This window comes from Cryptomeria japonica, chromosome 10 (genome assembly GCF_030272615.1).
Source record: "Cryptomeria japonica chromosome 10, Sugi_1.0, whole genome shotgun sequence".
Lineage (NCBI taxonomy): Eukaryota > Viridiplantae > Streptophyta > Pinopsida > Cupressales > Cupressaceae > Cryptomeria > Cryptomeria japonica.
Window position 1 is genome coordinate 226949619 of NC_081414.1, and position 27449 is coordinate 226977067.

Below are 27449 nucleotides of genomic sequence, written 5' to 3' on the forward strand. Positions count from 1 at the left end.
AAATCATAATAAACAATAATATTTGATTAATGAATATAATAGTAAATAATAAACATAATATAATAAATACAAACTTAGATATTAAAATTATTTTTTATTGATAAAATTTACACAAAAAAATCTTTCATATATTTTTTTAAAACAAACCGAATAGAATGTTTAAAGATATTTATTATTAAAAATAAATTATTCACTAATACAAGCTATTTCTTTGACCTGCTGCCACAAATTCAAAGGAAAGTGCTTTTTAAATTTTTTTCTCATAAATGAAAGCCACAACAAATTTTGAAGAATATGGTAGAAATTTTTATGGGAATGGTTTTTTTCTTTTTTTTCTGAGTTTTAGGGGTGAGATTTATTGTAATCATACTGCTGCAACCGAATAGCTGAAAGGCGGTGAGGGAAAAGGAAAAATCGTCAACAGCAGAAAATCATGGGAAATCGGCACCGGCAGAAAATCCCAGTGTGAATTCCCGACATGTGGTTCCTACAAACATTTTAATATTTATAAAAGCTCAATATTGAACAGCAAGGGTTTCCCCCACTTGATTGATTGCTTCATTCAAGGTGGTGTTGCCTTCTCCTGCGAGTGAACGCCTGGAACGGAAAACTCTTAAGACGGTGACCGGACGAGCGGTAGGCAATTCCGGTTCACAATTTTGATTTGCGATTACAGTACGTTGCCATTCAACTCTCAAATGTTTCTTTTTCGAAAATTTCTAATCAATTTGAAAATATTTACTTCGTAACCGTTATAGATCACTTTGAAACATTTCCTTCATATTTGTACAATTTGGAACATATAAAGTGTTTTTCCCGATTTAGTTGGAATCCCTGTCATATTGTGCAGCGGGATGGGAGATTATCATTTCGTATACAAGGATGTGGAGGGGACGAGCACACAATGGGATGATATCCAGAGAAAACTGGGTAATCTGCCATCAAAGCCTGCCCCATTCAAACCTCCTGCGTGGACTCCCGCTAATGATGAAAAGCCTTCCAAGTCCAAAGAATGGCTGGAAAACAAAACTGAAGAGGAGTTGGAAGACTTGGAAGATGACCCAGATCTCGACGATGCCCGCTTTCTCGAAGAATACAGGTTATCATTTTCATTCTCTTTCCTGTTCTGCACACACATTTGTCCTGCTTAAAACAAGTTTGATTTAGTTAGGCAGAATGAGAAATTCTATGGGCCCTGTCTGTAAGCGGTTTGAACTCGGGTTTCCATTATTGCAATATTAGTACCAGGGGGGAGGATTAGAGATGAGACTATTGTGTCTTTAACCTCTTTATTCTTCTCAGCAAAACTAGATAAAACAACATGGGCAAAGAATTCTAAATGGAGCAGCGAAAACCTCTACAGAAAACTTAAGGGGTCTAAAATATTGAAAACTGCACCGCCTTACTCTAAAAGAACTGTAAATGTAAGATATGGACAATTTTATTAGGTTCAAATTAGCTAATTTTTTACAGCTTTGGAGTTGTCCAGGTGCTCGGTGTAGCAATTTATACCCGTCAACAAATCTATCTTTTCCTAATAACAAATCATAATGGGATTAACCTCTAACAAACACACTTCCACGTTAATTTAGAGTTTGAAACTGAGATCAAAACTTATATATATCCAAATAGAGCAGAACGTAAAAAACAGCAGTCAAGCCAGAGATAAACAGAAAGCCATCCAAGAAAAAGCCGGTAATAGAGCATGAGAAATCCAAACTATAGAATTATTGTGCCATGCATTGAACACTAGAGGCAGCTCTGAGAAGATTATACTGCTTCATTCCTTCTGTCAGTCGTGCTAGGTAAAGCTTTCATCGACCATTGGTTATGAACACAAATGAGATGGAAGGCGAGAAAGGACACGAGAAAAACCAGAGGAGGGTGGTAGGTCCAGGGAACATTAGATCTAGGACAGCTATCTTAAAAGTTGCGGTCCATTAAATTGCCCAAGCTGTTTCCAATCTTCAATAAGTTAGGTATTTTTAGTTTTTGATTATTTGAATGAAGAGCAACTCCTTTTTTTGCAAGAAAACCAACAGTCGAGTTTGCTTTCAAGTAACAATTCTGAATGGATGTAAGGTCAAAGAAGGAGATGAGACTTCTAGATAAGATGCAAATAAGAATTCTTTCCCCATTCATTTCAGCAATGATCATTGTACAGTCATCCTCAAATCAAACTTTTTAATGATCTTATCAATATACATGCTCAGACAAAGTGTAAGGATTTGAGTGTTTAGTAATCAGGTTTGGGGCAAATGCCATTTATTTGAGGTACTTTCGAAGCAAAGACACTAATGACCTTACCGTTCTCAATTGTAGTGATGCCCACACTGTAGCACCTTACTTATCATTTGTCTCTCCATAAACTTGTAATTTATTAGAACCAGGTTTGGAAGGAATGCCATTAACTGAGGCTCCTTTGGAACTAATCTCATAGCCCTCTAGAATATAGAATAGTAATTTAATGCTTAATGTTGAGAGAGTTTAAAGGATTGATCTTGTGTGATTTATTTCACCTTTCCATCTTAAAAACTTGATCATGACCAATGGAATACTTCTAGTTGCTTTGGTGGTAAACTGAGATCTAGTTCTCACCCCCCAGTTCATAGTTCAGAAAATCAACTGTTACACATTTATTACTTTTCCAAAATCTAATCATGGATGATTTACATTCTACACGAGACAGTTTCATTTCCTGCATAAGGATAATTTTAGATTTGTATTTTTGAATTCTTCTTCTTAACATCTTCTGTTTGGTATGAGCATTCAGGCCCCTAAAATAATATGACAAGAACTGCATCTTCTGGTTCTATTCACTTCTACATGATTTTTTAACCTTAACTATTCTGCCTTTCCAAAATCCTGGCACTTGATTTTGATGGCCAAAGCCGCTTTTTAATTTGTGCAGCTGGAGCTCAACCTCATTTATTTTTGTTGTGGCCAGGCTGTCGGTTGTATAGATTGCTGAGGTCTCTTTGTTGTTAACATTAGCAGGATTTAGAGTCGCCTTTTGAAAGAATGAAAATAAGAAAACTAGTCATAGTTTTGATTGTTTATCCTTTGGTTTGCTCAAGGATATTCTTTATTTCCCGTTTCTTAATGCTTGCTCTGATCAAATTCAGAAGAAAGTTTGTGGGGTTCTGTGTCACAAAGTACTGAGGAACCTCAGATGCTTGAATGTGCTGGTAACAGTCCTATTGCTTTGGATTGAATTGTTTTCAAAAAAATCATGGCATCGACACTATCCAGGACTGATGTGAATTTTACTCAGAAAATGAACGCTTGGGTTATTTGCAAGCTAAATTATATTGTTAATAATTTTTGCTATTTCAAAGTTACAATCAGTTGCATTGTTAAGGTAATCTATAAGCATCTCACCAACATATTTGAGGCCCAGGTATTCTTGGATTAATTCAACATGAACTTTACTATCTTTGGTACCAATGTTTTGGACAAGTCTCAGGTTTGTGCTACAGTTGAAAGATTTCCTTACCAACAGGCAGGGCTTTGAGGTTCCATTCTCCCTGTGAGTCTAACTAAATGTGAACATGCAAGCATGCTGGTCTTGACCACATTTCTTAGTTGGTATTCTTCCTACCTAGCATTTTAACAACGTGAGTTTACCTATTTGGAAAATTGGAACTGTCAGTGAGAGCAAACCTTGCCCTCGGGTTTGTGTATCTGGAGGGTCTGGAAAAAACAACTACTTTTTGGAACTGTCAATCAGAGCAAACCTTTCTATAGGCTTTGTGTATCTGTAGGGTCTGCCAAAAACAACTCTTTCCATTATATTCTTCAATATGACCTTGTGTAAGTGATGCTTTCAAAGAGTAGGAAGGAGCAAATATATTAGTCACCATCCTCACCTTCTGCAGCAGTTTCTTCATTACTATCATCAAAAGCACACATCACCAATGACTTTCTGCCAAATCAACGCAATTGACAACTTTACATGCAATGATGGCATCATGTAGTAAATATGTTTGTTTTCTGGCAGCAGTTGAGTTCTGTAATTTTCTTCAATATCCTTTAGTTTTGTGTAAAATCTCCGAACATACAGCCAAGATCCATATCTACTGATGAACTTTGGGCATTCTTTCAATGTAATTCTAGTTATAGAGAGGTCTTGAAGCCAAAAAAGGTTCTGCTCTTGAAACTCCATCCTCAACTTCTTGACACCTAAAACTACTTGAACATCAATTCTTATATGATATGCATCCCTTGTTTAAAGATAAAGCAGAGGGGATTGTGGCTATTGTTTGTGCAAATGCCTTGTCATATCATCTATGACTTCATGCACTCACCTTTTAGATTTCTCCACATTCCCAATGACTTCAAGAACCAGGTATAGTCTCTGGGAGTTTGGATCCCATTCTTTACATATTGTAAAATGGCCAACAATTTTATAAGCTTCCCTTTCTATCACTATAACTAGGTAAGATAATTGCCAACAATTTCATAAGGTTCTGTTTTTACATGAAGACTAAATAAGTAAAAAAGCTTAACAGATGTAGCCTGATTGAGCTGGAAGTTATGTCCTATTTTCCTCTGCTTGTTACTGTTAATTTATAGATAGCTTCGGTAAGATAAATGATTGAATGAGAGATAAATGAAGTCTCTCATTCAATCATTTATCATATCGATTACTAAAATGAATAAACTCAATCATTCAATTGATAAACATTCCTTTTATATTAACTGTTCATTATCATAGTATTCCAAATTTGATAATCTATTCGTATTCACCGATTGACAAATCGAATTAACCTTTGCAAATACGACTTAATGATTATCGGTTAGACTATCGATTGATATCGATATTAGTCTATGTTTGCACCGATTAAATATCGGGTGATATATTAAACTCACACCGATTATATCGGGTGTTAAGGATAGTGATAATATAACCATGCACCGTTTGGCATACACCAATTATATCGGGTGTTAAGATAGTGTTAATATAACCATGTACCATTCGGCATACACCAATAATTATTGGGTGTTTGAATATGCACCGGTTGATAAAATAAAATGCCATGCACCATTATAGTGAGGGGGCATGATCAAGTAATGTCTTGATCGGCCATGTCCAAAAGACATGGTCAGTCAAGGCATTGCTTGACCGTACCCAGCCCACTATATATGTCAAATGAAATATGTGAGAATGGACATTGAAATTTATAAATGCTCCTCCTCTCCTGCCACATAAAAGAAGACAATCAGATTTACATAATAATTCAGTAATAGAGAAACGAAATATTAAAGTAGAATATAACTTGCTAATTGAATGTAAATTGAACATCATTTACAGTTACAACTTCTATGACTTGAGATTTTCTTCTCTACTACCATCTCTAGCTATAAGTTCTATACCAACAGATGCATGCTTAATAGAAAGATTTGGCCTTTTCTTAATTTATAGCGGTTTAATCTTGGTCAAACTAAAATTATTGTTATTCTTATTTCTTCCTTTGTTATCTCAGAACACTCCATCACTTGCCATGGTTCCCCTGGATCCCCATGTAAAGATGAACTTTATCCTTGGACCCTCTGGAATACATGCAGCCATTGGAATTGAGTTTCTTTTGAGTTTGATCCCTTTGTTTCTTCTTATTTTCTTATCTTCGTAGGACTACTCCTTCCACTTCTTTCTTTTCCGTTACTTCAAGTTGCAGGAGTTGACTGCATCTGACATTGCAGCTTCAACCTTTTCACAGCTCCTCCCAATTGATGTGGATTTCCATTAAAGAATATGCTGATTTTTTTCCAGCTATCACTATCATGTTTGGATTGGTTTTCCAGAGATTCCTCAACATCTGACTTATTAAGAGTGATCCCAAGTGAACATTAATTCTCAAAGGTTTTCTGGGCCAAGACACTAGTCAAATATTATCAGAAGGGTACTTCACAAGCTCTTGGCAGACTCCTCTTCCTCCTGACAGAGGCAGAGGCAAGATCACCAAGATGTATTGGCGGATCTTTTTATCCAATTTCGGAAAAATTACGATGACTTAAGAATGTATTTAGTCCAATCTTGCTGGTCAGGGAATGTGGATCCAAACCAGACTGAAGGAGAATAAGGTTATAATTATAGCTTGTAGAATAATCACCTGAGCTGTCTTTTTCCATTGCAATATTGCTTTGTTTAAAGGGGATATTGATGGAAGCTATCAGCATACAAAAAATATTCTTCTCAGCTTGAAGATTTGTTGTCTCTATAGTTCTATGGAGGGGGACCAAGTTTGGGGATGGGGCCAAGAGGGTGAGTGTCCACTCTTGGGCTTAGTATGGGTATGGCTTCGGGGGACCTATCATGCTTCCTCCTCCAAACTCTATTGTGATTGAATGCTAGGTAGTGATATAAATATGGCCTATTTTATTGATTTGAAATAACCATATGTTCTCATCTAACCCTAATAATTGAAAAGTACATATGTACAGATCATTGGTTGTGGTTGCAAGATTTAAATCAAGGTTTTTCTTGTTGTTAATGCAAATTGAACTTATTATAGATATAGATAGATGTGAACTAAATCAAATTCAGTCTTCAATTTGCAGGTAAGTATCTTTAAATTCAGTTCTTTAACTTCTTTAGACTCAAGTAGAGAAAGACAAATCACAGGTATGTAAAGATGTCTTTAGAATGTAATATCAAAGAATGCAGTAGATGATTTGCAACTAGTATAGAATCAGTTACTTATCTGTACTTTGACTGATATGAAGCAGTGCCTGATATATAATATTGCTCAAGTCCACCTTGATCACTGATAGACCTCGCCCAGGTAAGTATACAGTAATGTCTGATATGAAGCACTTGAAAATATATATTGAATCTGCAGTATAAACTGCCCTTAATATGATGTTCTCTGCTGAAGAATACAAGTCATTTATTAATTTCGATGATTGCATTCTTCCATTGAATGAGGCTATATATGAATTGTAGAACCGATCCATGATCGGTTGTGTCTCTTCAATATCAAACAGTATGTCTTAATGGCTAGTAATTACTAACTAACCCGATTCATATGAATCTGATTAGTTAGTAAGTACTAACTAACCCGATTCATATGAATCTGATTAGTTAGTAAGTACTAACTAACCCGATTCATATGAATCTGATTAGTTAGTAAGTACTAACTAACTATTAGTATGTTAACAATACAAACATGGATCGAACTATAATTCAATCACATCTCCAGCACTAAACATTTGATATTGATTCATATATGTCTCAAGTTCATCTTAGATGTGAAGATATTAATCCAAGTCTTACATCGGTATGGTCTGTGCTTCAGTTTGTATATATATATGTGAATATATGCAAGGCAAGGCATATGTTCACATATATATATCCAAGATTCCAAATAGATCTCAGTAATCTGACCATAGCTACAATATCTTCAACACTTGTTAAAAGGGATATTTTACAATCTATGTTGGCCCCTTTGGCTCTACATCCCACTATGTTGTTGGACTTTCTTTGTACAAAAGTGTCTTGTGGTCAATGAGATGCAAAGAACTATGTAAGCCGCAGGCTTCTTTGCTCTTCTAGAGGTAAGTCTGTTCCTCTCAAGAGTGCGGATGAAGCTATAAGTAGATCCATTTGTCTCAGCAGCTAGAAAACTAGAAACTCGAGTAGTAATCGAATGGCTAGAGTGATAGTCAAAGGAATTAGTCCATGGCAATTCCACCACAAAATTGGGCCCTCTTGTTCCATAGTTACCATATCCATCTTGGCCACCTCAAAATAACCCTCAAGAACGGCAAATTTTGTCCACTCATTATGAATGATGTTGGCCTCTATAGGATCATACATTTTTTTGATGGCCCTAAAGAACCCCGCCTTTACCTTAGCATTCTATAGGAGTGTTAACTCTACCAAGTCTTTGCTTTTACCACTTGGGGTTCAATGCATAGGTAGCCATGTGCAAGGGAGTGTTGAGCTTCTCCCATCTTTGATGAATGATTGTTTGAATGCGCTCATTGTAGAAGGCTAATGTGGTGTCCTCTCGCACGACATTCCTCATTTGGTCAAGCATAGTATCAATGTACCCATACACCTCTCCAAGGCTAGGTGCATTGGCATCCCCATATCTAATGACCTGGAAAATTGGAGTAGTGGTGGAGACACACTTACAAGGACTTCTCAACATGTACAACCATGACTCTTTACCCCCCCAACCACCCAAGAGGTCACGAAGTACCCTACTGCTGCAACACTATCTTTTATGGCAGTCAAGTATGTTTGGGACAGTCACAACTTGTTTAGGACAGTCATAATAATTTGAGTCAAATCCTCTCACCAAGGCTTCCTAACAATTCCAAGGTTTACTAAGGATTCCCACACACCTTCCCCAATTGTCCTCCACTCATCAAACTCTTTCTTTGCATCATATTCACAATATCTCAGGCTACTAGTTCATTAGGACAGCAACTTACCCAGTTTTGGGACAGTCATAAAATGGTGAGTATTTTGGCCAATCAAGGGCCACAAACACTTGATTAGGGTCTGCACTAACCCCTCGCACCTCTCCAAGCCTTCAACCAACCTTTGGGAGCCCCATATCTAATGACCTGGAAAATTGGAGTAGTGGTGGAGACACACTTACAAGGACTTCTTAACATGTACAACCATGACTCTTTACCCCCCCAACCACCCAAGAGGTCACGAAGTACCCTACTGCTGCAACACTATCTTTTATGGCAGTCAAGTATGTTTGGGACAGTCACAACTTGTTTAGGACAGTCATAATAATTTGAGTCAAATCCTCTCACCAAGGCTTCCTAACAATTCCAAGGGTTACTAAGGATTCCCACACACCTTCCCAATTGTCCTCCACTCATCAAACCCTTTCTTTGCACCATATTCACAATATCTCAGGCTACTAGTTCATTAGGACAGCAACTTACCCAGTTTTGGGACAGTCATAAAATGGTGAGTATTTTGGCCAATCAAGGGCCACAAACACTTGATTAGGGTCTGCACTAACCCCTCACACCTCTCCAAGCCTTCAACCAACCTTTGGGAGCCCAATCTTGCATGTATATCAACCCACACATCACCAATTTGCTATCATTTTCAGACTGAGACACAAAAATCAGATTTTTTTGTCACCCTTAACACGTGCCAAAACTAGTAGGGAGCCCTGCGAAAGCATTTACATGAAAGAACATAATATAATACAGTTTTCCACCCATTTTGGGGGTTCCACAATGGATACAAATAAAGTTTTACATTTTATATGCTCACTGCCAGCCCTAGGTAGGGTTTTGGACAGTCTTTACAAAATTTACTATATCTCCTTCAAAACACAACCAAAATGAATGAAACAAAAACCAAAATTGAGAGGATTCAATCCTCTTTCATCTCCTATGGATAACCAATACAAATGAATGAGTTTTCTTAATGGAAAATGCCTCTTATCAGACTGTTATGTTGGAAAAACTCAAAAGTGCAGGGAACTCCTAGATTTTATTAATTTTTTTTCTTCCAAAAGCATATCAACCTCATTTTGGTCGTGGGAAGGACCTATTTGAATGACTTCAAGGCCTCCCAACCGCTATAACCGCTTTTTAAACCAACATCACTAACAAACACCTAATTACCCTTACAAACACAAAAGTTGCTTTGACAATTTTTGCCTAGGATAGGACATAAACCCAACCTAAAACCATGATGACTCAAAACTGATACAAATAAGCCAAAATAGGTCCATATGACCTTTATACATCATAAAATACCATGTTAGACCCATTGACATATTTCCCATAAAATGACAATTTTGACAATTTTTGTGAATGACTCCCCAAAGACTCAATGCACAACCTAATGGTTTTAATGACCTTATTACATCACATATGGTCTTTTGAGACCTTATTTACCACTTTCACTCTTCAAAACACGTAGGTTTCATAATTTGCCTCATAGAGGCTTGATGGCAACTTAGGTGCTCCTGCAGCAGGTGCATAATCGGATTCAATACTTTCACTTCAAATCTGAACCTCATCCTCTCTCATGCCATGAGAAGTCATTGTGACACTGCAATAAACGATATAAATTTAAGTTTGTAATTCTAAAATTAAAATTCAAACATTGCATGCAACATAATGCAAAGGATTATGACACAAAGATTATCTTTTTGTTTTTCTTATTTCAGATCGCACTAAGCGTACAAGCAGAGGATACACATAAAAATCGTTGTTCTTAATTTTTCTCAACCAAGGATTTCACTTTTGTTTTGATTACCTAAGGTTGCACGAAGCGGAAAAGTAGAGGATACACAAAAATTTACAACCTTAAGTAATTTTGAATAAAAAATTTACTTAATTTTTGTTGAGAAAGATTAAGAACAAAAATTTTGAATCGTAAATTTACAACCATTTCTTTCAAGATCATGGTTGTGAACCTCATCCTCTCTCATGCCATGAGAAGTCATTGTGACACTGCAATAAACAATATAAATTTAAGATTATAATTCTAAAATTAAAATTCAAACATTGCATGCAACATAATGCAAAGGATTATGACACAAAGATTATCTTTTTGTTTTTCTTATTTCAGATCGCACTAAGTGTACAAGCAGAGGATACACATAAAAATCGTCGTTCTCAATCTTTCTCAACCAAGGATTTCACTTTTGTTTTGATTACTTAAGGTTGCACGAAGCGGAAAAGTAGAGGATACACAAAAATTTACAATTGTAAATTTACAACCTTAAGTAATTTTGAATAAAAAATTTACTTAATTTTGGTTGAGAAAGATTAAGAACAAAAATTTTGAATTGTAAATTTACAACCATTTCTTTCAAGATCATTTCAACACATATGTGAGCATAAGTGCTTGGGGCTATATAGGTCTGTATGACAGATACAAATTCTCTCAAGGATTTTCTAATATTGTTTAGGAATGCAAGGGCATCAGACATGTTATACATATTACTCATATTGGCACTATTGAAATTTTCTTGGTTTGTTGTAATGTCCCCTACTAAGATTTGGCCTATTTTGACCATAATTAATCCATATCAACATACTTATGATTTAAACTAAATTGATTAGGAGACAAAACTATCTTACATGAATCCAAACAAGGATAACAGAGAAACATAAGCTTTTTCCTGATATTAACTAAAGGATTCTATCCGATTTATATTCTAATATTTATTATTAATCTACATAATTATATATTTATATATATTTTATATGTTATTTATTCTCAGATGTTATATTACTGCAGATTCTCAGAATAACTTTTATTCTCAGATATTTATTCTCAGATACTTATTCTCAGATATATATATTATCGGATATATATATATATATAAGTTGTTATATATTAATACGTTATCATTATTAACTATATTTATATCACTGTCAAATTCTTCATGAGACCATTGTTGGGCTGTATATATTAAGCAGTCATACCGAGCACGTCATCGTGCATACCACCAAGAGCACAAATGTTACTGCCTGTAACTCAATAACAGTTCTGTTCTAATCTGTTCAATGGCCCATTCAATGGTTGTAGATGATATAATGTTTTCCTCTTCCTATATTGAATTTGTTTTACCTTTATCTGATACAAATTATCATGTTTCCTAAGATCACTTTGCCCTTGGTAACCCATCATTTGTGACAGTGCGGAAGTTGTTCGATATATCGTACCCATAATGGACTATCTGCCGACTCCCCCTTGGTAGATGAGTTTGATCTAATCCTTATATCTCTCAAATTGAAGAGTCGCATACTTTTGAGTTTGAGGAATCACGTCTCTCTTGATCGAACCTCTTCGATACATCTCTTCATAACAACCAAGAAGTCTTTATTATGAATGTTGCCTCCTCATATCTGTTCACAATAATAATAATATTCTTGATTATGACTTTGCGGTTAGATGCCTTATTAGCTGCCACATGGTAGAGTCACGTACCATGTGAAAGGAGGAGACCGTGGGGTCCTCAATGGATCGAGCCCCACAAAACATTTCATATCAAATAAATATTTAAATATTAATTAATGGATAATGGATAATATTATTCTTTAATAAATATAATTAATATTAATCATTTAATAATTTAATATTTATTAATAAATATGATTAATATTAATTAATTGACAATAATACTTAAATATTAATTAAATAATAATATTTAATAAATAAAAAATTCCAAATAATCATTTGATGGTAATTTTCATATTAATTAATAATAATAATTGTTTTATTTAAGATATATATATTAATGGAGGGGACATGACATTTGTGGATTGAGAATGATGTTCATGATTGCAGGTATATGTAATGTCTCCTATTTGGGTGTACTTCGTTTTTTCCCAGAAGTAACAATTACAACAATATAATCTGTTTACAAATAGTATTTTAACTAAATCATATAATAGCTATTGAACCTTTTAAAGTAAATAAACAATCAACATCATTAATTTGGATCCATTCTATTTTATTCTAGGAGACGGCTGCCCTAGATATTCTTTAATTAGCTTCTTAAAGAATCACTATTAAATGATATTCTTAGTTTTAATCTTAATCAACCTCCTTAAATGAATTGTTGGCCTCTTATTTCATCCACCCAAGTTTAAGTTAAGTGCTGCGATCTGATTTTTAGCAAGGTTGTGATCTCATATATAGAGGTTGCAATTTCCCAGGTTGGCGGGGTATGTCAGTATAGTCTGGAGCTGTTTTAAAACCAAAGATACCCAAGATAATGATGAAGAAGCCTATAGACTTGATCCTTACTTCAAAGGCTAACTTGATTCTCCATTTTGAAAAAATCTATCAATGAAGAGTCATTGAAGGTCAACATCCCATGACGTATGTACAATTGCAGTTTGAAGTCATACATAGGTCAATTAAACTAAATCTATAATGACACAATGTATTTAGTCCTTTGGATAAAAAAATGACTCTGGCTAACCCAATCTTTCATTATTGCATTTATAATTTTATCGTGATACTTATTCAAATTTACTTGAATTTACTAGAGGTGTTTTACATATCCAATTTTCATGCCAACAATTTATGATCTTGATGGATGCCTTTTTACAATGTGTTTGGTTCTATTTTGTGTTTTACTAGTTCTAACTTCTATATTATGCGAGACATGCTCAAGAACTAAATGGATTTGTTATCAAAAAGTTGGCTCAGCTATAATATAGGAGATTGAGGTTTGAAGTAATGGAGATAAGCCTCTTACTTTTTATGATGTTATATACCTACAGGAAGAAACGGCTTGCAGAGTTAAAAGAAATAGCAAGGAAGCCACGCTTTGGATCAGTACTTCCTATTGTTGGCTCAGACTTTGTTCGTGAGGTTTCACAGGCTCCTCCTGAAGTTTGGGTGGTGGTGCATTTGTACAAGGATGGGTATAAACTTGTCTTGCTCAAATCTATTAGCGATTCTAAATATCTGATTTCTTGTTATGACTCCATGCATATTTTCTCTTTTCAGGCAAAGAATGCTGAGTTCATATTACTATTTTTAATGGTTTGAAGGATATGTGAAATGCCTGCTAAATATCTATTTATTCTTGTCTTTCATAGTGATATTTATCTTCTAATAAATAAGACATGTTGACCCCCCTGAGCGTGTCATTCCCACACTTCACAAAGGTGTCTTCTTTGCTATGTTTTCACTTTTCCTATTTGTTTCTCAGTTTACTTTTGAGATGGAGGGTAAGTCGCCATAGCTGGATATGTACTTGTAAATAACACACTTTTTAGAGTAGGGGCCATTTTCTCATTGGAAGGCTTCAATGTTCATATTGCTTTCATATATGTGTTGATTATCCACAGGTATTGCATGTCTAAGAACAGTATGTAATTCTCACAGATGATTCGGATGTGCACAACAATATTCTCATGGGCAATACAAGTGTATACGCCGCAGAGCCTTCACAGGTATTGTGGATACACACAATATATACTTCAACTACTATGGCTATATCTAAGGCTCTTGATCGAACAAATAATATATCCGTCTAAAGCATATGAAGGGACATGACCCTAAACAGGGTAACCCGTCAAAACAAGAGTGCGATTAGGATAAACAAATCCGATCAACACTCTCTCACTAATGAGATGAATACTAATTAAATATTAGTTAAGGATAAGTCAGCGATAACCAAGATATTAATAAAAGTTAAAGATAGCAGCCAGGGGAAAGATATATCTTGCTGCTATAACATCAACACTCCCTCTTAGCTAGGGAGGTATCTTTCCAAATATCCATGTCATGGAGTCTCTCAACATGACAGTCATAGTGGCTACACTCATATGTGGAAAAGAGTTTATCACATAGTTTCTCAATGTGATAACGTCATGGAGTCTCTCAACACGACATCCACCATGGCTACTCCCATGCATGGAAAGCAACACATGTACAAGTGCCCATCACGGAGTCTCTCAACGTGATATCATCATGGAGTCACTCAACATGATGTCCACCATGACTTCTCCCATGAGTGGAAGGAAACAAGTGCACAAGTGTCCATCACGGAGTTGCTCAACGTGATGTCATCATGGAGTCTCTCAACATGACATCCACCATGGCTACTCCCAAAGGGTGGATAAGCACAAGTACAAGAGAATCATCATATAGTCTCTCAACGTGATATCCACAATGGCTACTCCCATTAGTGGAAGGAAACACATTGTCATGGAGTCACTCAACATGACGTCCACCATGGCTACTCCCAGAGGGTGGAAAGACAAGGGCTTTCACCTCAAATTTCTTTGTCACAAAGAAAAAATGCATTACAAGGGCTTTCACCTCATACTTCTTCGTCACAGAGAAATATACACTAACAAGGGCTTTCACCTCATACTTCTCCGTCACAGAGAAATATAACACTAACAAGGGCTTTCACCTCAAATTTCTCTGTCTCTGAGAAAAAATGCATTAATTAAGTGATAATGTGACTCCCTCTAAAGCTCCAAGTACTTGCATTAACCTCCCGACCTCCTCATCCAAGGTTACCTCTGTTGGATTGTCAAACTCCCTTTGAATGTTATTTCCTCCTCTTCGAAGAAACTGATTGTAATGACAATCTGTATGCGTTCTTCCTCTTCGAGAGATGTCTCTAGCCACCAATCAGTCTCATGGCTGCAAGCCGTCTGCCAGGCGCTTCAATTCCACTACTATTGAAGTGAAAATCACTCTAACATTCACCTCGCACCAAAATGAATCCCCCTCGATACAGGCTTAGGAGCATACATTAACTTTCTGAGGTGCTCCGAAACCTAGACTTTATTTTTTAATTGAATACACAAAAAATTCACCCTCTCCAAGGTACTTCTGCACGAACTCCGAGGCAACAATGCGAATGAAGGCAGTGGTGGTGTGGTGAGCAACGACCTTGGTCAACATGGTCTTACCAGTGCCTAGCGGTCCGTAGAGCAGCACGCCGCGGGGAGGATCAATGCCGATCTATTTATAAAGATCATGGTGTGTTAGCGGCAACTCCACCGCCTCGCGGATCTCCTACTTTTGAATGTCGCATCCATCGATATTAGAATAAGTCACATCGGGCTTCTTGGACTGCAAAGAAGCGAAATGGAGTCAGCCTTGGGCAACAAGATGTCGACGAGAGCATTGGAGTGCCTGTGCAGAGCGATAGAGGCAGAGGCCTTAAGAACCTCCTTGTTGATGGTGCTTAGGATTCGCACATAATAGTTGGAGCTCGTTGTGAAGCCCACTATGCCGTTATTCTGGTCTACCATCTCCATAAACTGCCCAATCACTAGAGGCACAAACTGTATCCGCTTCACTTCCTCCTGCACTCTTAGAAGCTCCCTCTTCAGATTCTTTTGTTCTTCCTTCACATACTCCTCCTGTATGTCAATGAATTCAACTTTCTCTCCAGGGATTTCATCTTGCTGTACACATCCTCCTTTATCTCAGACTTTAAAGATGGAGTCTTAAGAGTTCAAAAGCTGCCAACAAATCTGCCACTGCAATCTGTAACAGTAATCGTGCTTGCTCTGATACCATGTTGATTATCCACAAGTATCGCATGTCTAAGAATAGTATGATTCTCATAGATGATTGGGATGTGCACAACAATATTCTCACTGGCAATACAAGTGTATACGCAGCGAGCCTTCATGGGTGTTATGGATACACGCAATAAATACTTCTACTACTATCGCTATATCTAAGGCTCTTGATGGAACAAATAATATATCCGTCTAAAGCATATGAAGGGACATGACCCTAAACAAGGTAACCCGTCAAAACAAGAGTGCGATTAGGATAAACAAATCTGATCAACACTCCCTCACTAATGAGATGAATACTAATATTAGTTAAGGATAAGTCAGCGATAAGTAAGATATTAATAAAAGTTAAAGATAGCACTCAGGGGAAAGATAGCTCCCGCTGCTATAACATCAATAACATGTACAAGTCATTTGCATTTTAGAGGATGGTCTATAGTTTTGTGAGGTGGACCTCTTTGATGGTCATTGTTCTGGCAAGACATTGCACAATAGCCACCTAGATGCTTATGATCGACATTTACTTGGTTAGGTGAGTCCCCCAAGATTTTGTTGGGGGCAATTTACTATTGTAGACACCTAAAATTGTCTTAGCCTAATTAAATAAATATTTATTTTTTTAATTATTTTATCCTAAGCCTTCAATTAATTAAATATATTTTTATTTATTTAATTAATTCACTAATAATCTTCTAACCTTTTCTCATTTAAATAAATATTTTTTATTTATTTAAATTATCCTTTCTCTAAATTAAATAAATATTTTTATTTATTTAATTGGCCCCACCTCTTCTATTAATTAAATAAGTCTTTATTTATTTAATCAATTCATTAACTTTTTCCCTCCATGACACTTGTCATTCATCTCTTAATTTACCTTTAACCACCTCTCTAATATTTCCTATTTCCTATACCTATCCTCTAATTTGAGCCGATTATTTATCCTTCCACCTCTTAATCCTAAACCTCAATTTCTAGGGTGCTCTCTATAAAAGAGACCTCTTCCTCTCTCTTTCCAATAAGGAGAAAGCGATCAAGTAACCACACTCTGCCAAATTACACACTCAACCACATCCATTCTCTATTGAGCTCTCGTATACACAAAATCTGAGAGCAATCATAACATCAAGCAAGATCAATGGAGATAGGAAGACAATGAAGATCAAACCCTTGGAGTATGCTAATGGTATAATCTTTCTATTTTGGTGTTTTGCATGATTTTAGTTTCTTCATTGGTTTTATGTTGGATTCCATTGTAGAACTAGGTTTAGTGGTTGAATCCTTTAATTTTTACAATAATTTTAGTTTCCAATTTCAACATAAACAACTATATTTTCTGAAGTCAATTGCTCTTAAAAGTTTTACTTGTTGGTCCTATAGTGGAGAATATACTTGACCATTTCTTTTTCCTCTCATTTCTATTCCACAGTGAAGATTTTGATATCTCCTTATGTTCCTTAGGTTAGCCATGATTGTAGGCTCTGCTGATCAGCCATCTGTTATTCTCTTTATTTCTTCCTACATTCATCACAATTAATATTTGATCCCCTCTTTTTTTTTTTATGAACTATAGTGTCCCCTACTAGGTTTAGGCTTGTTTTAACCATAATTAAGTTATTTCAATATACTTATGACTTAGTAGCAAATTGATCGATTGGACTATGGAATATTCTTCTGTCTTATATTCTGAATATATTTACTTATCTGATCAAACTATAAGTGCGTTTTGAAAGCATCATGAGGTTTACCAAGACCATCCAAACTCACTGCCATGAACAAAACCTTTGCTCGACCAAACTTGTGCTCTCCGAAAAAGTTGGAGTTCTCCCTTATCCACCAATTAGCCTATGAAATAACTTGGGAAATAGACTAATTGTTCACAAACCAATTATGCTTAAAAGGGGGCATTACATAACACCTCTTCATCGTATGCCATTAGTGTTGATATTTAGGCAGTAGAAGGCAAACAGGTAATTAGTGTTGTATCTTGAAGATATGGAGGAAACTATTAAAGTTTGGCAAATACATGGAAAAAAATGCTGTAATTACCTTCGATATGTTCCAACTGTATTTATCTCAGAAGATGATGGAATAGTGTTATTGTATATATTAGACAGAGTATCGATATTGCTGTATGAAAAGTCTGCAATTATATTTGTTTCTACATAATTTTTGATCTGCATAATACTGCATACATCTACGCATTGTAGCATGGAGACAATGTTTAATATTATGTTCAGATTGAACTATTTCTGTATCTGATTTGTTAGGAGTAAATCAAGTGTTGGTTGGATCAGTTTTGGGTTTGGCTCCAACTGATTATTGTCACCTGTATACAGTTACAATCTACAAACCTCCTCATTGTTGTGGTTGCCACGAAAGAGAAGGTTGAATGTATATCTTTCAGCGATACAAAGGAATGTTGGTTTTTAGTTAAGGCTTTGGTTATAACTGCAACCAATTGTACAGGTATAACTGCATAAGCAGTTAATTAGTTTCAAACTACTTTTTAACTATCCAACCGATGGCTACTTGTATTTAAAGAGGTCGATCTTTTGTCTCAACAAAAAACCTAGGCTAACAAATGGTATTAGAGCTCAAGTCATGGGTTCAAATCCCTTGGTCATGCTGGGGGAGGGGGGGGGGATTGTTGGAAGGTGTTTGCCCTTTGTCCCCTTGGTTGTTAAGCACTGCCCTCGGAGATTCACAACATGGCCTACCTGCCTCCTGTTGTTTGTTTATCTTTGGCGTTTGTATTGGGCATTAACGGGTCGATCTTTTGGCGCAACGACAAACCTTGGCTAATAGGAAACACATAGGTATGAACCAAACACAGCGCATACACATAAAATCACAAAGCATACATATGAATATATGCAGACATGGAGCATACACACAAATACATGTATTGTTAGATCCCTTCTTATTGACTAGAATGCATCCATTGATTTACTTTTATCCCGTAGGTTGACAAGATCAAAGAAGAAAGAAAGAAGTATTTGAACCAATTAAAGGCAAGTGCATCGAAGGGTTTGTTAGGAGCTAGGAAGGGGGCCTAACCTCACCTTACTACTCCCATGAGCCAAGATGGTGGCCTACTCCCACCTTGCTGCTCATTAGCCACTTAGAGCTAGAAAGAGGGCCTAACGCCATCTTGTTGTTCATAAGCTATTTAGAGCCAAAAGTGGGCCTAACTCCATCTTGCTGCTCTTAATTCATTTAGAGACAGAAAGTGGGCCTCAGCCCATCTTGCCACTCGTAATTCATTTTAGAGTTAGAAAGTGGGCCTAACCCCATCTTGCTGCTCATAAGTCATTTAGAATTAGAAAGTGGGCCTAACCCCATCTTACTGCTCATAAACCATTTAGAGTCAGAAAGTGGGTCTAACCCCATCTTGTTGCCCATAAGCCATTTAGAGTCATAAAGTGGGCCTAACCCCATCTTGCTGCTCATAAGCCATTTAAAGTCACAAATTGGGCCTAACCCCCATCTTACTATTCATAAGCCATTTAGAGTCAAAAAGTGGGCCTAACCCCATCTTATGGCTCCCATATGCTTATTAATGTGTCATAAATTTTCTCTAATATCTTTCAAACATTTGCTCAATATGTCTCATAGATTGCTCCAATATGCTTTAAAACAAATTTGAAATACTCTTCATATTTCTCTACTCTAATATTGCTCTAGATCTGCTTTAGTATGCTTCAAGACAAATTTGAAATACTCTTCATATTTCTCTACTCTAAGACTGCTCTAGATCTGCTCTAATATGCTTCAAGGATCTGATCATGAAGTCCCTTTGGATTTTCTTATATCCCTCTTTTACATCTGCTCTTAACTCTGCTGTAAATAGGAAAGATATTCATTAGATTCTTCAACTACTGTTCGCCCCTCGGGCTGGCAGGAATGATGCTCTGATACCAATTGTAATGTCCCCTTTTGGATCGCCCTTTGAATGCTTGTAATGATTTCTCCTTTATACTTTATTGGTAATACAGTCACCACCCTTCATAACAATTGAGTCACCACCCTTCATTGCTACCTTTTAGAATAATATATTATTTCCCAATTTGTTCTCTCTTAGATGTCCTCAAATGGAGCCTTCTCCTCTTTATATCTTCCAATGTGAGGGAGAGTCGCACCTCTTCATCATGTCTGTCCTTTGCAATGGTCACAACCTTTCACAACAACCACCCACCCTTCGAAAGAGTCACATCCCTTCATCATTTCTGCCCTTGAAAAGTCACTTCCTTATTTTCTGCTCATGAATCTTTCCTTTTGCTCCATTCTTTCTTCCTCTCTTCATTTCATTCTTTAATTGGTGCTTATGCTTTTCTATATTAAACTCAGAATCTGAATTCCTATTTCCCCCTCTTCATATTAATTGCTTACTCTTTTTATACCTTCTTATCTTATTCAAAAGGGTCATGTCTCCTCATTGCTTATTATTCAGACCAGATCTACACTTCTGATTAATTAAAATTCCCCTTCAAATGAAGTTCTCTTCTCCCTTTTATACCTTATGTTTGAGGGAGTCACAACTTTTTATTTTATTTTTCGTACTTTAATAAAGAGGCTGCCTAGGCTGTTTTTATCTAACTTCTTTTTATAATTGATTGTACTTTGACTTCCATTAACTATTTTGTTTATTCACACACATCAATTTAAGTTCTTTTTTCCTTAAGTGTAGATGGGTCAAAAGGGACACTAAAACAATCAATTAACATGCATTAAGTTACGAAATGAGGTCAAATACAAAAAGAAAAGATAATTTACTGATTTATTGAATATTTTGTATTCAGAGATACTCTAATTAACACATTTTCATTAGATTGGGCATTCTAATTATGCATGCATTCTTGCAGAGTACCAGAATGTGGAATCCTTGGAAAGTGCTTGGATGAGCTGGCTTCCAAATATCCTGCAACAAAATTTGTCAAGATAATATCAACAGAATGTATCCCAAACTACCCAGATCACAATCTTCCAACCCTTTTGGTATATAATGAGAGCAATGTTAAAGCAACGTATGTGGGTTTACATCATTTTGGTGGACGGCGTTGCACACCAGAAAGTATTATTTTCTTCCCTTTCCTCATTAATGCAGTATATCAAGTTTTTTTAAATTGAGAGCTAGTATTTTTTTAATTGTTCGAAGAATAAATAACAACATTAATCAGTGTGATGATCTATGTGGAGAAACCAGAAATCAATTAAGCAGGGAGATTAAGCTGTATTCTATGCATGCTCCTTTTTAACTTGAAATTTGCAATATAACTGTTGTCATAGCTACTGCAATTATTTTATTTTGCTTAAATTGGATAATTTCTGATATTAACAATCCCAGTTTAAAATGTGATCTCACAATATCTTATTTTTAGAAAGTAAGTCTGACTCACTGTTAATATAGTCTACAAATTATTTGATTTTTCTTTTTAGTATGCAGTCTGGTTATTAGTTGGTACCTTTGAATTAGATAAGTTTGTTGCCTGGCTAGCATCTCTTATTTGTTGATGTTGGACTTCACAGAATTCACAGTTCACGACTCGATGTACTATGTAAGATGTATATGTAAATATTTTATTGAAGGTGAAACATTTGCTGAACTGTCGGCATTGGTGACATGAGGATAGGCGTGGTTTCCTTTATCGGGCCAATCAATAATCTATAATTGTGTTCATCTTATTTGTTATGTAGCTCTTTGAGCAGTTTTAAGATATGTATTGTAACTTGCTTTGCAAGGTTTGTAATTTAGGTCTCTAGGTACTTAGTTGTGGATGTTTAATTGAAAGAAACCTTATACAGAAGGATCTTGGTATGAATGTGATGACTTAACAAAGTCATCAAATTTGCTACAGTTTACATGTGGCCTGGTTGTCTTTGTTTTGCATCTATCTCATATCAATAATTATTAATGACATATGAGCTGGGAAGAACTCACATTTCCTTATTTCAATGATTTCTTGTGAGTAGATTAGTTCTGCTGGAGGAAGACAGACATATATGCTTGCTATTTCCGACAGCTATGCTCTATTCTAATTTCAGTACATGGTTAAATGCAAAAAATAATTATGTTGCATCCACTGGAATTAGGCCTATAGTGAAGTTGGAGTATTTGGGTGCATTGCTTATGTGCATGTTATGTCTCTTCATTTTGTATGCTGATAAGCTAACAGCATAAACGTTGTATGGCTCTAAGAAGACAAAGGAATGCGGCGAGTAGAGATAATGTGATGAAATAGTAATCTACCAGCATGACTTAGGTGAAGACAAAGGCAAGGAAGTAGTGGAGGGTAGACTTGTAGCAGTCAAATCATTTTTAGTAAAAGGGTAGACTTGAAGAATTATTCTTTTGAAGCAATGCATTGCACACATTTGGATAGAAGGATCAGTAGATGACAAACTAAAACTGTTTTTCCCTGTTGGCAAGTGCTGAAGAAGGTTGAGGAATAGATGTTCATAATAACAACTGCCACATAGTGGCTAATACCTGCATCTGAGATGTTATAGTAATAGAAATATTTTTGTAATGCAGCAAAGCAGACCCATATTCCATTTGATTTGATATGTATTAGCTAATATTTTCATCCTTTACAAACAGTTGCAAAGGATAAATGTACAAGTGTAGAACTATAATTAAGTTTTTGATCATGCATTTTTTTCAAAAATAATAAGGCGGCTATATATACAAGGGGGCACCTTAACAACAGTGACCACCCCTGTGATGCCACTTGTACTGCCAACAATTTTTTTTTCCATGTGTATCATAAAAATGAGTATTTTTGTAATGCAGCAAAGCAGACCCATATTCCATTTGATTTGATATGCATTAGCTGACATTTTCATCCTTTACAAACAGTTGCAAAGGATAAATGTACAAGTGTAGAACTATAATTAAGTTTTTGATCATGCATTTTTTTCAAAAATAATAAGGCAGTTATATATACAAGGGGGCACCTTAACAATAGTGACGACCCCTGTGATGCCACTACTTGTATTGCCAACAATTTTTTTTTCCGTGTATCATAAAAATGAGTATCTTCATATTAACCCTTGGTTATGTAGAACATGACGACAATGCAAGCCGTTTCACTACACAATGTGTGCTTTTTAAGCTAAATTTGAACTGCTATTTTACATGATGATCACTTTCCACTGAGAATCAAAACAATAGACATGTTTACTTAGAATCTCATCAATATTCTTTCATGGTGCACTTGTGGACCGCAACTTCATTTCTAAGGTCACTGATCAAATTGTCAAAAACAATCCATGGAATTATAGGACTCTCTTCAACAAATTCATATCTGAAAATGGTAGGTTGTATGGCAGTGGAGGAGAATATGTTCAAAGGATGAGAATATTTGAGAAAAAATTGATGAGGGCAATGAAAACCAGGCATTGGATTCCACTGCTGTACATGGGTTATTACATTTTCTGATCTAAGGGGAAGATTCAATCTTGTTACATGGGTTTATTGATAGTTCCTCACCATTTTGCACATGCACCTGAGTTTTGTCTCTCGATCGTTATGGGACTCTTTCCTTGTGATGAAATAAAAGAGAAATAAAATGTAAAAAGAAAAGAATATGATTAAAGAAGATTTATTTTTATAGTTAAATAAATAGAACATTTTCATGGGATGATTATAAGGTAAAATTATTGGAAAATGGGATGTGACATTTGGAACAGCCTTTTGATATTTATATAAAAATTGTGAAAAACTTTTTATGAGAGGAGAAAAATATATGGAAAATATTACAGTTTGAGGAATAACTAAGGAGAGCACAAAAGAGGGAATAGGTCTGTGGCTGGCATTAGGCATTGGAGAAGGGGCACACAGCATGTGTCCAACTTTTGGTACAGTGTACACTCAGGGGTGTCCTAGCCAGTGCTGCATTTTTGGTGCCATGAAGGTATGTGAGGTTCTGTGTAAGAACCTGTCCTCCTGGAGTGCTTCCTTGCCGAGTAAGGCCAAGACCTATAGATGATCCTCTGTGCCAGATAGAAGCACTCTCGAGATTTTGCAGATATGTATTTGTATATATAATTACCGATAGTTATGTTTCATTGGTTAATTTATTACTTTAGATTAATGTAATTAAATTTCTATCATTTGATTATTGATGCACATTAATGTTTATAAAGGTTCACCCGTTAATATATTTGTTGCATAAATAATTTACTTTTCGAACTACATTAAATATTGTTCAAAGACTTTGTAAAAGAGATAAATAATTTATCTTATTCTTTAAAAAAATATTTACTTAGGGTGAAAAGGGTAGTAACTACATCGATGATATGCCCTCTAATTTTGACTGGAGAGACAAGGGTGCTGTGTCCCAGGTCAAAATGCAGGTATGCATATTTATAATTTAATGGCCAATTGAATTCACAGTGCCAGATAAAACATACATATATTTGGCCACTTAGCCTTTAGCATAAAGTTTAGAAGGGTGGACAAGAGGTGCATGTAACCAACCAAATCGATCCCCCTTTTTGAAAACTAAGGAACTGAAGAAATGAATTCCCAAAATCGGTGAGCATCATCTTGGGGCATTTCCAAGAGCAGAAATAAAGTAGTTTATTATAGCATTTTTTGTAAATAACAAATCCAAGTGTGATTTTTCCAAATGGGGATCATCTGTGTTTTCTTTTGCAAAGTGTAAAAGAAACAATTATAATCAGCTGCAGACTTTGTGGCATGGATTTTCTAACACAAGATAGATGCTCCATTTCAATTATTTAACTTTCATGCTGGTACACAATTTCTTATATTTCTGTTAGACACATAAGGTTCAGAATTTCAGGTTTTGGTCAAGTAGAATTACAAACTGTTTTATAATCATGTGGAAAGTTAGGAATTATGGGATAAAATCTTATTCTAGTTTTCTTTTTTCTAGAACACGAAATTATTGGTGAATTCTGCCTATCTATAGGATGACTGATTAGATCATATCAACAACAAGGAAATTTGAAACAAGATCTCAAATTTTTTTATTTGGAGTGTGATCTATAATCTGCTATTCAATGAATAAGCCTTTTACATGAACTTTTTGCTGTTTATGAGACTTTATGTTGTGACATTGCTGATTGATCATAAACTTAATTTATGCTTGAATTGAACGATACAACTTTAAAGAATCACATCTCTTTAAGTTCTAAAAGACAGTCTTATTAAAGAAAATGGAACAAAACTCAGTCTGCAGTCATTGACATTGGGCATTTACAACTTTTCTACTTTATTACATATCACCATCTGAATGCTTTTGCTCTACAATTAAAACTATCCTATTATTGACCTTGAGCTTTCTTTGTAGTAGATTTCTGGATAAGATCGTGTGCGAGTTTTTAGATCAAAGAATTCTATGGATTGTGGAAATCTTATATCATTAATTTACCTTGAGCTTTGTTAGGGTTCCACTACATTTTCTATAATAGGATCCTTTGTGTGGTACCAGCCTGTCAATAATAATCTAGGCTATAGTTCACATAAGAAATGGTACCAACTTGTACTTGAAAGTTTCCAGATTTTGGCACTTATTGTATTCTGTGTCAAGATTGCTTTCAGAGAGTATGTCTTAGGGATCAAGTAAGCTGGAACAAATTTTAGTCTGTTGTCACTTTGTATGCTTGTTTTATTGAATAATCTAATAGCGCTTCAAAGATTTAATGTTTATGCTCTATAGACAAATTAATTACACCTTTCTTATATCATTTTGTATTTTAAAATTTCTGATTCTCAATAATCTGTATGCTCTGTTTTAGGTATTGCATTCACCTTGTGTCAAACAGACATGGTGCTTATGGGTCGTGAAGATGATGTTGATAAGGAGGCTGTTATGGAACAAGTTCGTAAGGGCTTTATAGAAAAGGTTGTTGCAGAACATGAGCAAGAGCACAGAGGTGACTCTAGTGATGATGACTGACGCTACAGAATACTTTCTTCATCACTTCTTTAAATTTGGCTGACAGGAGTACTATTCCCTATAATGATGGTATTGGTTGTTGGAGTGTAATTAAGTTGAAGCCTGGTGTTGGGACAGTCCCAATTCTGCAATTATGGAGTGAAATGCGTTTGGTAATTTTTTATGTATACTATTTTGTTCTATATCAGTACAAAGATGGTCGTAGAGAAATCTGTCATTTTGATTGTTTGAGTTGCCTTATTTGCTGTACAGTATGCCGTATTTTCCTCCATATTGAAATTTGATCACCATAGAAATCTATTGAAGAAATTTATGCATTTCAAGTAAGAAAATTCTTCAGAGATATTTTGGCACACTGTTTATGTAGTTGAGTAAATGTTAAGCATCATTTGCCAAGTAAATAATTAGGGAGAAGTGCCAAACATACCGAGGTCTCTATTCTTGTTTATGCCCCAAAAACTTCTTTGCATATGTTGCTTCACAATCTAAAATTTTGGCGGATTCTTACAAATGAGAACTTTTCTTTTGGAACAATGGAAAGCTTGTCTTCAGCACTGGTCAATGTTTGATGCAAACAATCCATGGTACCTATTTTTTTTTTTCAATGATCAGATTTGCAATACACAGAAACACAGAAATACAACACATGAACAAAATAGAACACACCATATATCCTTGGAAAACCCTCCTTCTCAAGGGAGAAAAACCCAGCCAAGAATATATCTCTTATATTAAATTGATTGATCAAAATGAAATGATCATCACCACCTATATATACAAAGTAAGGCATCTTTTCTCAAGCAAGGCGACTCCTCACAAGAGTTGTCCTCATTCAAGAACCAAGGTGAATTTTCATCTTGGTTCAGCCCTTATAAATATAAAATAATGATTTGCGATAGGCCGACTTGCTTCTAGAAATACTTCCTGCAGCTATAAAACACTAACACTCCCTCTTAGCTAGGGAGGTATTTTCAAATGTCCTCGTCATGGAGTCTCTCGATATGACGTCCACAATGGCTACACCCATTTGTGGAAAAGACACATCTTAGTCTCAGAGATGTACAAAGGTTCATCACGGAGTCTCTCAATGTGATGCCCACAATGGTTACTCCCATTTGTGGAAAGAAACACATCGTCATGGAGTTACTCAACATGACGTCCACCATGGCTACTCCCATGTGTGGAAAGGAATATATGCACAAGTGCCCATCACGGAGTCACTCAATGTGATGTTGTCATGGAGTCACTCAACATGACGTCCACCATGGCTAGTCCCATGTGTGGAAAAACACAAGTACAAAGGATTCATCATGGAGTTTCTCAACGTGATGTTGTCATGGAGTCTCTCAACATGACGTCCACCATGGCTAGTCCCAAAGGGTGGAAAGACAACGGCTTTCACCTCAAACTTCTCTGTCATAGAGAAAAATGCATTAACAAGGGTTGTCACCTCATACTTCTCCATCTTAGAGAAATATACATTATAACAAATCTTCATGATGATGTGGC

The 27449-nt window shown here is 35.7% G+C and overlaps 1 protein-coding gene across 3 annotated transcripts; it reads left to right on the plus strand.

The window, feature by feature from the left end:
- Positions 1 to 238: 238 nt before the first annotated feature.
- Positions 239 to 26272, plus strand: LOC131077814 (uncharacterized). 3 transcript variants are annotated; one of them, XM_058015379.2, is made up of 5 exons: positions 239 to 675; positions 826 to 1099; positions 13237 to 13380; positions 20877 to 21085; positions 25780 to 26272. In XM_058015379.2, exons 2-5 carry the CDS (start codon positions 855 to 857, stop codon positions 25938 to 25940), a joined length of 759 nt encoding a protein of 252 aa, XP_057871362.2. In that variant the 5' UTR covers positions 239 to 675; positions 826 to 854; the 3' UTR covers positions 25941 to 26272. The 3 variants fall into 3 exon arrangements, with proteins under 3 accessions (XP_057871362.2, XP_057871363.2, XP_059069027.1); XM_058015380.2 differs by having other exon boundaries at positions 264 to 675; positions 809 to 1099; XM_059213044.1 differs by having other exon boundaries at positions 265 to 675; positions 851 to 1099.
- Positions 26273 to 27449: the final 1177 nt, after the last annotated feature.

Excerpts from the sequence above, each read along its gene's own strand:
- LOC131077814 (XM_058015379.2), top strand. The coding sequence starts at position 855 with ATGGGAGATTATCATTTCGTATACAAGGATGTGGAGGGGACGAGCACA. Across the intron at positions 1,100-13,236 it reads CGCTTTCTCGAAGAATACAG|GAAGAAACGGCTTGCAGAGT; the intron begins GTTATCATTTTC and ends ATATACCTACAG. Across the intron at positions 13,381-20,876 it reads GTGCATTTGTACAAGGATGG|AGTACCAGAATGTGGAATCC; the intron begins GTATAAACTTGT and ends GCATTCTTGCAG.